The sequence below is a fragment of the Lactuca sativa genome, chromosome 4, assembly GCF_002870075.4.
Source record: "Lactuca sativa cultivar Salinas chromosome 4, Lsat_Salinas_v11, whole genome shotgun sequence".
NCBI lineage: Eukaryota > Viridiplantae > Streptophyta > Magnoliopsida > Asterales > Asteraceae > Lactuca > Lactuca sativa.
In genome coordinates, this window is record NC_056626.2 from 72,739 (window position 1) to 84,850 (window position 12,112).

Consider the following 12,112-nt stretch of genomic DNA (forward strand, 5'->3'; position numbering starts at 1 on the left):
TATGGATAAAATCATAAAACCCACCAACTAAATTACTTGGATTTGAACCAAGATTTTTGAACTTTTTACGGAAAAAGTTGAAAAACCAAACTATAATTCCCGGATTTGAACCGGATAAATTCATCCTTTTTTGGAAAAAAGGGGCCAACCACATGACTAGACTACTTGGAATTGAACCAAGATTTAAATTCTTTTTATGGAAAAAGAAAGAAAACCACCCGACTAAAAGCTCCGGATTTGAACCGAACAAAATCATCCTTTTTTGGAAAAAAGGGGCAAACCACTTGACTATATCACTTGGAATTGAACCAAGATTTATCCCTAAATGAATAGGATTGAACCAATTATTTTCGGGAATTGAACCCTCTAGCAATAAATTGCCGAAAAAATTAAGGATATAATTAAATATCCTTCCGTCAATTCCTTTGAAATACACACCTTGTTTCCAAGGCGGGGGTTCATTTTTAAGGGAAAAAATGATAAAAATCCTGATTCCGTCAATTCCTTTTATATACACGTCTCGTTTCCAAGACGGAAAATCATAACAATTGAGAAACCCCAATTGAAAATGATAAAATTCCACTTCATAAGGACTTAACCAAATGAACCTCGAGATCAAACCGAGAAACCCCAATTGAACATAAGGACTTACCATTATATCTTTCAGCACATTCGTCAATTCCTTCCTACTGTCAATCATTTTTCTTTTAAGATGTGGAAGACATATGGGCTGAAAGATATAATGGTAAATGATGAAGGATTTTTTTTCTTTAAATTCGATTCAAAGGAAGGAATGATGAATGTGCTGGAGGGAGGCCCATGGCTGATTAACAATGTTCCTATGTTTGTCCAAAGATGGAGACCAGGTCTTGTTCTGAGTAAACCACAAATTAATTCAATTCCTGTTTGGGTGAAAGTATTTAATGTCCCTTTGGAGTATTGGAACAGCAAAGGAGTTACTTTGATTGCTAATGAGATTGGGAAACCAATTGCCATGGATAAAATAACTCAAAAAATGTGTAATGAACATTGGGGAAGGCCAGCTTTTATGCGATTTCTTGTGGAAATGTCAGCAGAATCTGAATGGATGAAAGAGCTAAGTGTGGTCTCAATTGATTTTGGGACAGGAGAAAAAGTTGAGTCAAAGTGCAGGGTAGAGTATGCATGGAGACCTGATATTTGTAATCACTGTAAAATTTATGGGCATAAAAATAGCAATTGTGGGATTCTTAATGGGACAAAAGTTGATAATATTGCCGATGTTGCTGTCAATAGAGAAGAGGATGGGAAAAAAGAGAAAATTGATGATGATGGGTTCATTTTAGTCACAAAGAAAAACAGCAAAGGGCAAAAATTCAACAATGGTGTGATTATTAATGAAGAAGGGAAAGTGGATTTAATAAAGTCCTTGGAGAAAAACACAAAGATTGTTAATGAAGAAATGGATGTTAGCAATAATGAAGCAATTTCAAGAGATGTGGAGAAACAAGAAATGGGAAAAAATAAAAAAATTTTAGAACAAGAAAACCAAAAAGAAATCCAAAAAGAAGATAGAAGCAATAAAGGGGCAGAAAATCGGAATAAAGGAGGCAATTATTCGAAATTTGCTGTAGGAAATTTAAAAAAAGATGAGAAAGAGAGAGGGGTATTTCAGTCAAAAGAAGATAAAAATGGGAAAAAGAGTGGAACGGGGGTGTTTATTCCAAAAGAAAAATTAGGAACAAGAGTGAAGAATGTAATTGAAAATTTTAATGCCAAGAATGATGGAATGCAGGGGAAAAAAGAAGAAAGTCAGAAAAAAGTGTATATCCCAAAGAAACAAATGGAGTTTAAAGTGAGTTCTAATTTTGATTATATAGGCTCTACTTCAGGAAAAGATTTTCAAGAAGAAATTATAACTCAAAACCCTTTTGATGTTCTTGCTAATTTGGGTTTAAGGGATATGTCTTATCTTGATGAGATGGATCCGGAGATTTTAACTGGAGGTGGCCAGGAGAAAAACACCGAAAATGAATTTGTTGATCAATGTTGATGAATATAGGGTGTTGGAATGTGAGGGGTTCGAATTTAAGGCCAAAACAGGAGGAAATAAAGAATGTGATCAGAAGCAATAATTTGTCTTTATTTGCTATTCTTGAGTCTCAGCTTAGATTTAATAAATTGCAAATAACGTGTAATAATGTTTTTGGGAACTGGATGTGGATTTCAAATCAAGATGTGAGCCCTAAAGGCACTCGTATTATTATTGGATGGGACCCGGATGAAATTGTTGTCATGCCGTTGGAAGCTAATAGCCAAGTGATGCATTGTCAAGTCCTCTTCATAAAAGATAATAAAAGGCTGTTTTGTTCTTTTGTCTATGGCTGCAATTATTATATAGACAGAAGGAAGCTTTGGGATTCGATGGAAAAGCATTGTTATTTGGTTAATGGTCAAGCTTGGTTGATTGCTGGAGATTTTAATGTTACTAGAGAGCTGGTGGATTCGATGGCTGGTAGCTCAAAAATAACAAGGGGTATGGTGGAATTCAATGATTGCATTAATCGTATTGAAGTCCAAGATATTAATAGAAATGGGCTACATTATACGTGGAATCAAAGGCCGAGAGGAGCTTCTGGAGCTTTGAAAAAACTTGATCGCGTCTTGGGGAATTTGAAATTTATTGAAGAATTTCCCAATGTGTTTGCTAATTTTCAGCCTTATAGGAATTCGGATCACAGCCCTATGATTATAAAATTCCCAGTTAAAAAGAAGTTCAAGATAAGACCTTTCAAGTTTGTGAATTCTCTTGTGTTGGTTGATAATTTTCTCCCTGTTGTTGAAAATTTTTGGAAGTCTGAAATTGAGGGGCATGGGATGTTCAGGCTGTGTCAGAAGTTGAAAATTCTTAAAAAGCCTCTAAGGAATTTGTTGAAGACTCACGGCGATTATGCAGAAAAAGTTTTCAAGTGCAGAGAGGAATTATGCAGGATCCAAAATTGTCTTGATAATGATCCTCATAATGAAGATTTGAGATTTGAAGAAGGAATTTATCTTCAATCTTTTTTGAAAGCTAGCTGGGAAGAAGAGTGTTACTTAAAACAAAGAGCAAAAATTCAATGGCTCAAGGAAGGAGATGCTAATACAGCTTATTTTCATAAAGTTGTTAAAGGAAAAATTAACAGAAATAGAATAGAAACTATTGCTGATGGAAATGGAAATTGGAAGGAAGGAGAAGATGCTTTTAAAGTAATTGTTGAATATATCAGCGAATTTCTTGGAGTTGAGCATACTGTGGATCCTATTGTTAATACGGAAAATCTGTTTTCAAGGAAACTCGATAATCAACAAGCTGTTGAAATGGTAAAAGAAGTTACAAATGAGGAAATTAAGGCTGCTCTTTTTGATATTGATGATGACAAAGCGCCTGGACCCGATGGCTATTCTTCCAAATTTTTTAAGAAGGCTTGGAGGATCGTTGGGGATGATTTTTGCTGTGCAGTTAAGGAATTTTTTCTGTCTAAAAAAATTCTCAAGGAAATAAATGCCACGGTTATTGCTTTAGTTCCGAAAATTCAGACACCTGGCAAGGTTGCAGATTATCGCCCGATTTCTTGTTGCAACGTCATTTATAAATGTATTAGCAAAATTATAGTTAATCGTATCAGAGAGCATCTTGGGTGTTTGGTTTCTGATAACCAGTCGGCTTTCATCCCGGGGAGGTCTATATTGGATAATATTCTCCTTTCTCAAGAGCTTGTCAAAGGCTACCACATTGATAGGGGATTTGCTCGCTGTGCTTTGAAGGTAGACATTCAAAAAGCCTATGATACGGTTAATTGGAATTTTCTGCTTAGCATTTTGAAAGAGTTTGGATTCCATGATACTATGATAAAGTGGATTATGAACTGTGTTTCCACTTCTTCGTTTATGATTAATATAAATGGGAACTTTCATGGGTTTTTTCAAGGAAGAAGGGGTCTTAGGCAGGGGTGTCCTCTTTCCCCTTACCTTTTTACCCTTGTTATGGAAGTATTTAACCTGATTCTTAAAAAGGGTATAAGGGAGAGTAACGAATTCAAATATCATTGGAGATGCAAAGATCAGGAAATTACGCACTTGTGTTTTGCTGATGACCTGATGGTCTTTTGTCATGGAAATCCTGGTTCGATAAAAGTTGTTAAGAAGGCTATGGATGATTTTGCTAAAATAGCAGGTCTTGTTCCCAATTTGACTAAAAGCCACATTTTTTTTGGGAATGTAAAGGATAGGGTTAAAAGGAAAATTTTGAGAATTCTTCCTTTTGTTGAAGGGAAGCTGCCCATGAAATATCTTGGGATTCCTTTAGTTTCTACTAAATTATTTAATAGACTGCAAGGGTCTCATAGATAAAGTGAAGAATAGAGTAAATGATTGGAAGAATAAGTCACTTTCTTATGCGGGCAGGCTTCAATTGATCAGTGCAGTTCTTGCTTCTCTTCCTGTCTACTGGGCTTCTGTGATGTTATTGCCGAAAGGTATTGTCAAAGAAATTGGAAAATTAATGAGAAATTTCTTGTGGAGTAATGGACAAAAAAGTAAAGGAATTTCCAAGGTCTCTTGGAATGATATTTGTAAGCCAAAGAAGTATGGTGGGCTTGGGTTGAAAAATCTTCAAGATTGGAACATTGCCCTTCTTTCAAGCAGAATTTGGAAAATTAGCAGCGGGCATGATTCTCTATGGGTGAAATGGGTTAAATTTTATCATCTTGAAGGAAGGAGTTTTTGGGATGTGAGAGCTAAAGATAAAATGAGTTGGAGTTGGAGGAATTTATTGAAGATAAGACCTTTCCTGCGAGATTCTTTTTTTTATCGGATTGGTAATGGAGAAAATACTTTCATGTGGTTTGATAATTGGCATAAGTTGGGGCCTTTATGTTATGTCCTGTCGCCTAGGGAAATTTCTAATGCAGGATATAATATTAAGGACAAAGTTAGCGAGGTTATTGTTAATGATAATTGGAATTGGCCAGCTGATTGGTTAAATATGATTCCTCAGCTGAATGAATCACCAGTGCTTAAGCTTGTCAGAGGAAAAAAGGATGAGGTGCATTGGCTGAATTTTAATGGCAAGATTGTTCCTTTTGATGTTAGCCAGGTTTCTTCGTCCCTTTTAAGCAATGAGACAATTGTGGAATGGTATGAGTTGGTATGGTTTCAAAATCGAATTCCAAGTCATTGTTTCATTCTTTGGCTTGCTATTCTTGGAAGACTCAGAACACAAGATAGGATGAAGAAATGGAAAGACACAAGTGAATTTTGTTGTGTGTTCTGTAATAATCAAATAGATTCCCATTCGCACTTATTCTTCGAATGCAAATACCCAAATGAAGTTTGGAATTTGATCAAGATTAAGGTGAACATGAGTCACAGACCTGGCAATTGGATTGAGATAATCAAAGAATTCCAAAGTTCTTTAAAGAGAAAGAGTATTGAGAATTTCATCAAAAAAATGGCTTTGGCAGCTTCTGTTTATCATATCTGGAATGAAAGAAATAAAAGGTTATTTGGAAAACAGAGAAATTCGGTGGATGTCACTGTTAAGATAATTATGGATGATATTAGGCTTAAGATATTCAGTCTTAATATGGGATATCTTGGGCTTAATGAAGAAATCTGCAAGAAGTGGAATGTCCCTGTTAATAAAATTGATCATCTCCATGAATTTTGTAATTAAGAAAAGGATTGGATCGAGTGAGATGTTGAGCTGGTGGATGGTGAGGAATCGATGGCAGATTAAAGATTCTGTTATCGATATGGAGGAAAAAAGAAGGGAAATTAATAAAACCGAGAGATTAAAAATCTGGAACAAAGGGTATTTTGGTCAATTTTGGAGAAAAAATAAAAAGGATAATTAGGTCGTGGGCTGTGGGTTCGTGTATGACCTCGATTATAAGGATTTTTTGAAAGCTTGGCAGAAGATAGAATTGAATAGTGAAAGCAGCCGGTTTTTCTTCATGGAACAGGGGCTGATTGAGAATTACAAAAATGATGACAGAATGCGAAGTGATGAGAATAATTACAGGAATTTGATGGGTTGGTCTTGTGATAAACAAATAAAAATTGAAGGTAGGAATGGGTGGGGTAATGATCTACGTGTTCTGGGCTTAATTGAGTTAGAAAACAAGCAAGGGCATTTTGGGCATTATTCTATTTATGGTAAATTTGGTAGCTGGGAAGATCATTATGGAGTTTGGTGGGTCTCACATAGTGGTAGGAATATCATTGAGAAAATATTTCCCTGGAATATTGGGATGATGAGGCAGGGGCAATATGGTCAAATTAATGTGAAGGAGTTCATTTGTTGTTCTTTTGCGATATTTTTTTGGAGTTTGGATGGGTTTAATAAAATAAAGAAATGTGATCTTATTAAAACCATTGGTTTGGAGTGTAACAGAAGTGTGAATATTATTATGGTTAAAGGGCAAAATTGGAATTATTGGATATTGTTGAATTTGTTTGATTATGAAGAATTCCATATCCAATATTTTTACAAAGGAATTGACAGTCATGGGATTTTTACCAATTTTTCCCTTAAAATTGGATTGCAACTCGGTTTAATCCCGAGTATCATTTGGTTTATACCTTATGATGTGGTCAAATTTCATCAATATTTGGAATTTATTTTCATTTATTGTCAATTTCCGCCTTGGAAACAAGGTGTGTATTTTCAAGGATTTGACGGATATGGGATTTCTATTACTTTTTCCCTTAAAAGTAAAGTGCATCTCAGTTTGATCCCGAGGTTCATTTGGTTAAGTCCTTATGAAGTGGAATTTTATCATTTTCAATTGGGGTTTCTCAATTGTTATGATTTTCTGTCTTGGAAACGAGACGTGTATATAAAAGGAATTGACGGAATCAGGATTTTTATCATTTTTTCCCTTAAAAATGAACCCCCGCCTTGGAAACAAGGTGTGTATTTCAAAGGAATTGACGGAAGGATATTTAATTATATCCTTAATTTTTTCGGCAATTTATTGCTAGAGGGTTCAATTCCCGAAAATAATTGGTTCAATCCTATTCATTTAGGGATAAATCTTGGTTCAATTCCAAGTGATATAGTCAAGTGGTTTGCCCCTTTTTTCCAAAAAAGGATGATTTTGTTCGGTTCAAATCCGGAGCTTTTAGTCGGGTGGTTTTCTTTCTTTTTCCATAAAAAGAATTTAAATCTTGGTTCAATTCCAAGTAGTCTAGTCATGTGGTTGGCCCCTTTTTTCCAAAAAAGGATGAATTTATCCGGTTCAAATCCGGGAATTATAGTTTGGTTTTTCAACTTTTTCCGTAAAAAGTTCAAAAATCTTGGTTCAAATCCAAGTAATTTAGTTGGTGGGTTTTATGATTTTATCCATAAAAAACCTAGAGATGGGTAAAGCATCAAAGAGGCGAGGATGGTGAATATTGAAGATGGCAAATGGAATGGAAAGAGGAAGAGTCAAAGAGAAGACAAAGATGTTTGGATGAAGATTGCAAAAAGTGGAAGATTGTGAATAAGAAAAAAAGAGAGAATGATAGTTTGGCTTTTTATAGCAATATACTTTTGAGATGCATAAAAGATAATAAAGACAAAAGAATTGTTAGTAGAAAGAAGATGGTTATGGTGGTTATTATTGGGAATTGGAAAAGTGACATTATTTGCATTTACTTGTGGGACACACGGGATAATTTTGTTCATAGACTTTGTGTTATTTTACACTCATGGATGTGGAGTATATATAGAGATTGCATTTTTGAAGTTTGGAAGGAAAAAAGGCGAGTTCATTTCAAGAGGAAAAGGAATTTTGAAGACCACACGGGATACTTTGTTGCTAGGGTTAGCCTTTGGTTTTGGTATTTATTTGACATTTGGATTTTGGTCATTTTTGGGGTTTGTCCAAAAATGACATAACTCTTGTTTTTCTTTTTTTGAATTTATAAAATCTTTGCCAAGGCTTCGGCCTTTTTCCCAAAAAAAAAAAAAAAAAAAAAAAAAAAAAAAAACCCTAAACCCTAAACCCTAAACCCTAAACCTAAACCCTAAACCCCAAACCCCAAACCCCAAACCCCAAACCCGAAACCCGAAACCCTAAACCCGAAACCCTAAACCCTAAACCCCAAACCCTAAACCCCAAACCCTAAACCCCAAACCCTAAACCCTAAACCCTAAACCCTAAACCCTAATCCCTAAACCCTAAACCCTATACCCTAAACCCAAGTCATTTGCTAAAATTTTTTCTCTCTCTAACTTTCTCTCTCTAAGATTTTCTCTCTTGTTTGTTCCTGTTTTCGCGAGTGACTTGCCGGGAATTCTGGTCGATCGGAGCTCTTTCCGGTGCCGGAATTCCACCATCCCTGTTTGGATTGGATCTATTATCATCTTCAATTGTCTGTGCGATTGGAGGTGGAATGTTCGGGAAAATTGGAAATATGTTCGGTATGAATTACACAGATCCTCTTGATCCAGATAATCTAAAAGTGTATGAAGATGAATTGGATGCTGATGTTGGAGCTAGAAGAAGAGGTAGAAGAGCTGTGCACAAGGGAATTTCTCCCTATGCTGGGGAGAAGCCACTTCGTTCAAAAGGAAAATTTGAATCTAAGGCAATTAGAATTCAGGAAGAAAAGAAGTATTTGAGTTTGAAGTCCCCAATTGAAAGATCGAAGGTCGTGCTAAGAGCTGGAGTTCGTGACGTAATTAAATCTGGATATGGAAAAGAAAATGTCGATCCAGAATTTATTAAAGCGGAACTTGATGCGTTCGAGAAGGCGATAGAGGATGAGAAGAAAATGGAATTGCATAATAAATCTAAATCAATTGGGATGTCTAAATTGAAGAATGAAATGGTTGAGGAAAAAGGATTTGTGATGCTTCCAGTAACATCAGACATGCTTGAAGGATTTATTTCTTCAAAGGATATTGGTAGTGCTAATCGACATTCTTCCCAATCACCTGATGATGAATCGATTTCTTCCAGGGGATTAAAAGCTTCGAAGGATTTGGCTAATGGATCTTCTTCTTCAGTTTCTGGTTATGTTAATGAAGCCAATAATGATAAGGGCATTTTGGGTGAGTCTCCTTTATCGCAAATTGATCCTAATAATTTAGGCTCCTCTTTGATCTCTGATTTGAATCCTAGCGGCCCAATTAATTGTTCTACTAGTTGTAATGATGAAGATATGAAAGATTTAATGAATGAAAATGAGAATGTGGATTTTGATGCTGGTAACAATGAGAAGTTGGATCAGGGAGTTAATTTTCTGAAAACAGATTTCTCTAAGCCTGTTATTTCCCCTGCTGCTAAGATGGTTAGTGATTTCAATAAAAAGTCTTATGCTCGTATGGTTGAGGCTACAAACACTGTGGTTGATCTTAATATCAAAGTAATTCCAAAAGTTGAGGGGAAATCTATTGGGAAAGTTGAATTGCCCTATGCTGATCTTATGCTTGGGGGAGCTCCTTATCATGCTACACTTTATGGCTTCTTTGTTGGGAAGAAACTCGCATTTCCAACGGTTAACCATTTTTCCTTTAAGATGTGGAAGACTTTTGGATTAAAGGACATAATGGTAAATGATGAAGGTTTCTTTTTCTTTAAGTTTGATTCAAAGGAAGGCATGATGAGTGTTTTAGAGGGAGGTCCATGCTTATTAACAATGTTCCAATGTTTGTTCAAAGATGGAGGTCGGGGCTAGTGCTGAGTAAACCTCAAATTAACTCAGTTCCTGTGTGGGTTAAAGTGTTTAATGTTCCCTTGGAATATTGGAACAGCAAGGGAATTACAGTGATTGCTAATGAAATTGGGAAACCTATAGCTATGGATAAAATCACTCAGAAAATGTGTAACGAGCATTGGGGAAGGCCAGCATTTATGAGATTTCTTGTGGAAATGTCTGCAGAGTCAGAATGGATTAAAGAATTGAGTGTTATTTCAATTGATTTTGGGACAGGAGAAAAGGTTGAATCAAAATGCAGAGTTGAGTATGCATGGAGGCCAGATGTTTGTACGCACTGTAAAATATATGGGCACAAAAATAGCAATTGTGGGATTCTAAACTGTCAAAAAACTGAAAGTGTTGCTGATGTGGTTAAAACAGAAGATGGAAATGGGAAAAAAGAACAAGTTGATGAAGAAGGATTTATTTTGGTCACTAAAAAGAATAATAAAGGGCTGAAGGCTAATTCTGGTGTAGTTATTAATGAGAATGGAAAGGTGGATTTGATCAAATCATTGGAGAAAAATACGGTTCCAGCCAAAGAAGAAGATGCTGTTAGTAAAAGTGAAGAAATATCAAAAGCTGTGGGTGATCAAGGAAATCAAAAACGAAAGCAAGTTGAAAAGCAAGAAATTCAAAAAGAGAATAAAAACGAGGATTCAATTAGTAAAGGGGCTGATAAAAGAAATGATGGGGGTAATTTCTCGAAATATGCAGTGGGTAATTTGAAAAAAGATGGGATAGAGAGAGGGGCATTTCAGTCAAGGGAGAGCAAAAAAGGGAAAATGAATGGAACAGGGGTGTTTATTCCAAAAGAAAAATTAGGGACAAGAGTGAAGAATGTAATAGAGAATTTTAATGCTAGAAAAGATGAAATGCAGGGGAAAAAAGAAGAAGGTCAAAAGAAGGTGTATGTTCCTAAAAAGCAAGTTGAGTTCAAAGTTAGTTCTAACTTTGATAATGTGGGCTCTTCCTCAGGTAAAGATGATCAAGAAGTGATTTTCTCCAAAAATCCTTTTGATATTTTATCTAATGACTTGGGGTTAAGGGATATGTCATACTTGGATGAGATTGATCCGGAGATTATTACTGGAGGTGGCCAGGAGATAAACACTGAAAATTTAATTGTTGATCAATGATGATGAATATAGGATGTTGGAATGTGAGGGGGTTGAATTTAAGGCCTAAACAGGAAGAAATAAAGAATGTGGTTAGAAGTAATAATTTGTCCCTGTTTGCTATTCTTGAGTCCCAGTTGAGATTTAATAAACTTCAATCGACTTGTAATAATGTTTTTGGGAAATGGATGTGGATATCGAACCAAGACATGAGTCCTAAAGGCACTCGAATTATTATAGGTTGGGATCCGGAGGAATTAGTTGTTATGCCTTTAGATTCTAATGAGCAGGTTATGCACTGTCAGGTGTTGTTTATTCGGGAAAATAAAAGAATTTTTTGCTCCTTTGTTTATGCTTGTAACTATTATATGGAGAGAAGGAAGCTTTGGCAATCTCTTGGGAAAAATAAAGATGTGGTTAGTGGGATGCCTTGGTTAATAGTTGGAGATTTTAATGTTACCAGACAATTGCTTGATTCTTCTTCTGGCACCTCGCGACTGTCTAGGGGAATGGTTGATTTTAATGAATGCATGAATTTTATTGAAGTTCAAGACATCAATAAAAATGGTCTTCACTTTTCTTGGAATCAAAAGCTGAATGGAAATAATGGGATTCTTAAAAAATTAGATAGAGTTTTGGGAAATTTCAAATTTATTGAGGATTTTCCAGATGTCTATGCTAATTTTCAACCTTATAGAATTTCAGATCATTGCCCAATGATAGTGAATTTTCCTTTTAAAAAGAAGTTCAAAGTTAGACCATTCAAGTTTGTTAATGCCCTAACTCTCTTGGAAGATTTTATCCCCACGGTTGAGAAAGCTTGGAATACCCCTGTTGAAGGTTTTGACATGTTTCGTCTATGTCAAAAATTGAAAATATTGAAGAAGCCTCTGCGTAAATTGCTGTTTGGTCAGGGAAGTTATGCTGGAAAAGTGCAAAAATGCAGAGAAGATTTGGATAGAGTGCAGACAGATCTCGATAAGGATCCTAATAATGGTGATTTACGTTCTGAAGAAGGTTTGTACATGCAAGCTTTTCTTAATGCTTGTAAAGAAGAAGAGATGGTCTTAAAGCAAAGAGCCAAAGTGCAGTGGTTAAAAGAAAGAGACAGTAATTCTGCTTATTTCCATAAAGTTGTCAGGGGCAAGATAAATAAAAATAGAGTTGAAACCATTTTGGGCAATGATGGGAATTGGAAAGAAGGTGATGAAGCTTATAAACAGATTGTGAATTATTTCAGTGGTTATTTGGGAGTTGACAGTGAAGTGTGTCCTATCAATAAT

At 35.6% G+C, this 12,112-nt stretch overlaps 1 protein-coding gene across 1 annotated transcript; it reads left to right on the forward strand.

Annotated features, from left to right (window-relative positions):
- The first annotated feature begins 712 nt into the window (after nucleotides 1-712).
- LOC128133962 (uncharacterized) lies at nucleotides 713-2,032 on the forward strand. The gene has a single exon (XM_052771459.1). The coding sequence runs from the start codon at nucleotides 713-715 to the stop codon at nucleotides 2,030-2,032; it is 1,320 nt and encodes a 439-aa protein (XP_052627419.1).
- The last annotated feature ends 10,080 nt before the right edge of the window (nucleotides 2,033-12,112 follow it).